At 43.0% G+C, this 1,399-nt stretch overlaps 1 protein-coding gene across 2 annotated transcripts in view; it reads right to left on the bottom strand.

Annotated features, from left to right (window-relative positions):
- The window catches only part of LOC109540045 (serine/threonine-protein phosphatase 6 regulatory ankyrin repeat subunit A), a gene marked incomplete at its 5' end in the record, with an annotated part of 20,364 nt that extends 19,290 nt beyond the window's left edge, over window positions 1-1,074 (bottom strand). For both annotated transcript variants that reach the window (XM_048665816.1, XM_048665817.1), the window contains 4 exon segments: window positions 368-498; window positions 556-668; window positions 723-875; window positions 934-1,074. In XM_048665816.1, coding sequence (XP_048521773.1) covers window positions 368-498; window positions 556-668; window positions 723-875; window positions 934-1,074 — 538 coding nt within the window.
- Between the last annotated feature and the right edge of the window lie 325 nt (window positions 1,075-1,399).

The raw sequence follows: 1,399 nt of genomic DNA, 5'->3' as shown, positions 1-1,399 counted from the left end.
AATTCTGTCTTTTTTAAAGACAAACATTTTTGAGGCGAAATACCCAAAAAGAAGTTTGTAAAAAATAGGAGCGAACTTTTGTGCGTACAGTATGAAAAGCAGATGTTTTTTCGCAATTTCAGGGCGCAGGAAAACCGGTGTTAAAGTGTCTCAAGACTGACTACTGCACAACTGAATGTCGCCTCTGGATTGGTTGTTTTTGTGACTGTTTAATGCACAATAGTCAGAGTCAATTATTACCTTTCAAATTTATATTAGCAGAAAATTAAAACGGTTCAACGGTTTTAATGGTACGGTAAAATTGACGGTTTTAATTTGCTTTGCGCTGATCTTTGCGTTTATCTGGAATAGCGCGAACAAAACTTACAGCCAGATGTAATGGTGTAATATCGGGCGACACTCCTTCCTTCTTGTAGACCGATTCCTCAGTGGCATTGAGCAGCAGAGTCACGCCCTCCTCATTGCCACAGACGATTGCGTAGTGAAGAGCGGAAAATCCTAAAACAGCCACGTAAAACTCAGCCAAAACCCTCTCAAGCCTGCTCAATGCCTTGCCTTTAGCGTCGCGAATTTTCGCATCCGCCTTATGGTCCAGTAAATACTCAACACATTTGGCCTGCTGGTCATAAGAGGCGGCTAGATGTAGGGGCGTGCATCCGTCTATATCTCTGTCAACAAATCGCAAAGAATTAGCTGTGTAATTAGTAACTTTTCAAACCTACCTATCGTTAATGGGGCTGCCAATGCCGACCAAAGTGAAAACACATTGAAAATGTCCCTGTGCGGCGGCATAATGAAGGGGCAAGCGGCCGAAGTTGTCCTTTAGCGCGAAATCGGCCGCATTGCTTGTAAGCAGGTCCAAACATTGAATAAACCTGCCAAACAAACGGCAATTTGCTTTATAAGTTTCGTGGATAAGTTGAGTCTGCTTACCCTTTATAGGCCGCACAGTGGATTGGCGTTCTGCCACTGTCGTCTTTTTCATTTAAATTCACGCCGGTTTGAAGGAACTTGCGACAACACTCAACAAACCCTGAGAGGCAGCACATATGCAGCGGCGTTCTGCCCTCATAGCTGAAAGTTACCATTTATGAGCAGTTATTATACTCTTTTCCGTCCTCGGTTTCAGTCAAAGTGTGAAATAAAAACTTCTGTATCGTTTATTTCATAACGTTTCGGCGAGACAACAGCGCCATCATCAGATTTAAAACTCATACAAACTCATAATTGGGAATTCCCAATGTTCCCCTGTTACGTCAATCAGATGATGACTAACTTACATGATTTTTGGAATGGAATATTCGAGTGTTGCCAAACAGCTGTATAAAGCAAGCGCGACACGCCCTAACGGCGGTTATTGGTGTCAATTGGGGTTGTGTTCATTGAATCCCACACGGCT

Source organism: Dendroctonus ponderosae, unplaced genomic scaffold (assembly GCF_020466585.1).
Source record: "Dendroctonus ponderosae isolate FM_Combo_2020 unplaced genomic scaffold, Dpon_F_20191213v2 Dpon_F_20191213_4, whole genome shotgun sequence".
NCBI lineage: Eukaryota > Metazoa > Arthropoda > Insecta > Coleoptera > Curculionidae > Dendroctonus > Dendroctonus ponderosae.
This window is presented reverse-complemented; position numbering and strand designations above follow the sequence as displayed.